This window comes from Setaria viridis, chromosome 7 (genome assembly GCF_005286985.2).
Source record: "Setaria viridis chromosome 7, Setaria_viridis_v4.0, whole genome shotgun sequence".
Classification (NCBI taxonomy): Eukaryota; Viridiplantae; Streptophyta; class Magnoliopsida; order Poales; family Poaceae; genus Setaria; species Setaria viridis.
The window spans coordinates 1,413,033-1,415,455 of record NC_048269.2 but is presented as its reverse complement, the minus strand read 5'-3'; the positions used below and the strand labels follow the sequence as shown (position 1 = coordinate 1,415,455).

Below are 2,423 nucleotides of genomic sequence, written 5' to 3'. Positions count from 1 at the left end.
AAAATGTTGGTCCCCACGACCCTGGAGGGACCTACAGGTGGAGCAAAGTAAGAGAGGCGGAGACGGAAGTGAGAACGGATGACGGCGGTAGGCTAACCAAGAGTACCGGTGGCAGTCGCGTAGCGGGGCTGGAGGACAAGGGCGGCATAAGATGGCATGACACGGCAAGCAGCGGGAGGCAGGGGCAAGGGTACGGGCAGCTGGCAACGGCCCAAACTTGGTTTATAGAAATTAAACGAAGCTAAGAAGAACGAAATCACCAACTAAAAATAGTTTCAATTATTTGATTGCCTTTTATCAAATTGGCACATTTTTTTTATAAACTTCCTTGATCAAAGCCTCAATGCTATCAATGTCTTAAACATCATGTATTTATTTTAAATATAATTTTTAACAATCTGGATCGATCCTTTCATAGATAAAATGTTTTGTAGCAAATCATACAGTAATAATTTGGCACAAAATCAATTTGTTATTTACTCCAAAATGATAGGAAGTTGTATGCAGGATTTGCACAAAAACATGCATGACAAGCAGCACAAATGCTTGCAACACGAATCGAACGGCCGTAGGTTCCTAGCTGCTGTTGACCAATCGGATCCTCAGTTGCAGCGGGGTCTCTGCGCGAAGGCCATTCTTTCATGCGAATAAGAGAATGAATCCAAATATGTGGTATTTAATTTGGACTTAATTTTTCCGAATCAACATTTCATCAATGCATTTCGCAAAACTTGGAACGTGTGAAACATTTCATCAACGCATTTCGCTTTATGATTCATAATCACTGTATACTAAAATGGTTCCTGCAAAACGCTCTGGCGCCTGACCATGAAGGCGAACGTCTTTAGAGCAATATTAATTACGTACAAATAAATGTCACTAAAATCAGATTCTTCAGGGGTATGCACTCCTATATATACTCGACTCCAGTGCCTCTCCCGTCATTACCCCAGCGCCCAAACACACAAGTGGTAACTGTTTACTACTATCCAAGAGGAAGCACCATGGCCAAGCAGCATCTCCTCCTCGTCGTCCTCTTGGCTTCCATCCTCCACGCTACTGCTTCCTCCCTAGAAACCACTTCTTCAGCCAGTAACTGGACAGTTGCGGCGGCGGCCTCGACAGTGTACGACGTCCTGGAGCAGAACAACTTGCCACGGGGCCTCCTCCCACAAGGCGTCCAGTCGTACGTGCTCCACGACGGCGGCGCCCTAGAGGTTACCCTCCCCCGCGAGTGCAACTTCTTCGTCTCCGTCGCCGGCAAGCGGTTCCATTTTCGGTACGGCAGTAGTGTAGCCGGGGTCATCCAGTCCGGATCCATCAGCCGTGTGTCCGGCGTGAGGGTGCAGGCCGGATTCGCGTGGCTGGGGTTCAACCAGGTCCAACGCGCCGGGGATCAGCTCAACATCCAGCTTGAGAAGTCCACGCAGTCGTTCCCGGTTAGCGCCTTTGCGCAGAGCCCACGCTGCAGCTGAGAGAGGCTCGGATGATGGATCGGCAGCAGGAAGAGCCCAAGATTGGTGTTGTGTATATGCACAGCCTTTTGATTCGTGGCCCATACGTGCTGGTGAATATATTTTGAGTGAATAATACTTCGATTTTGTGCTACATTGTGGCTTAATGATTTAATGATGGATTAACATATTTTTTGTTGTCCACTGATTATTACACTTGCTCAAGTCCTCCATGCTCTCTAGAGTACTTCTTGAAAAATACTCGCTGCCCTAGCTCTACCTTTCATCTTCTACACATCGTTCCCAACAGATACTTATTAGTAGTATTAATTGTGAAAAATATATTGTTGCCAAATAGGAATAAGAGTAATTGTGACGGTTTACGTACATTATCGATAAATAAAAAATATCGGTGGTTAGTGATAAATGGAAATATCGGATATAACGGATGCTATCGTCGATAGATAAATTGTTTCGGACAAAATTTATTAAAACAAACCCTCAATTTATGCAGAAATAAATATAGATTCTCTACAAACTAATCAGACTGAGAGTCGGGTTATACCCCATCAACGCCTCCCCTCTTGCCCTTTGATAAGATTACCCCAAACTAGAGTCTCTAATAAATTAGATAAGAGCAGATCCATATAGTCCTTGTGGTTGCACGGTTTTCAAGGATGGTGGCTACATGTTCCAATTAATACATGGTATTCTTGTAAAATAAGCATAGATACAAGGATGGTTAGGAACACTTGTCTTTCTCCAAAGAAAAGTTAATCTTACCACTCTTTAGCTCTTGCTCTCTTAAAGCTCTTCATCTTCAAATCTTTCAAACAGCGATCCTTCTACTCAAAATAATCACCAGCACAAACATACAAGCAAACAATCAAGTACAACTAAGAGCAATACACCAAATCAAAAGAAAGCTTTAAAAGAACGCACTAAAGGATAAGACTCGATGCGAACGTA

General features: G+C 43.8%; 1 protein-coding gene across 1 annotated transcript; it reads left to right on the top strand.

Annotated features, from left to right (window-relative positions):
* The first annotated feature begins 1,004 nt into the window (after positions 1 to 1,004).
* LOC117841361 (uncharacterized) lies at positions 1,005 to 1,475 on the top strand. Its single transcript, XM_034721720.1, has one exon. The coding sequence runs from the start codon at positions 1,005 to 1,007 to the stop codon at positions 1,473 to 1,475; it is 471 nt and encodes a 156-aa protein (XP_034577611.1).
* The last annotated feature ends 948 nt before the right edge of the window (positions 1,476 to 2,423 follow it).

Excerpts from the sequence above, each read along its gene's own strand:
- LOC117841361 (XM_034721720.1), top strand. The coding sequence starts at position 1,005 with ATGGCCAAGCAGCATCTCCTCCTCGTCGTCCTCTTGGCTTCCATCCTC.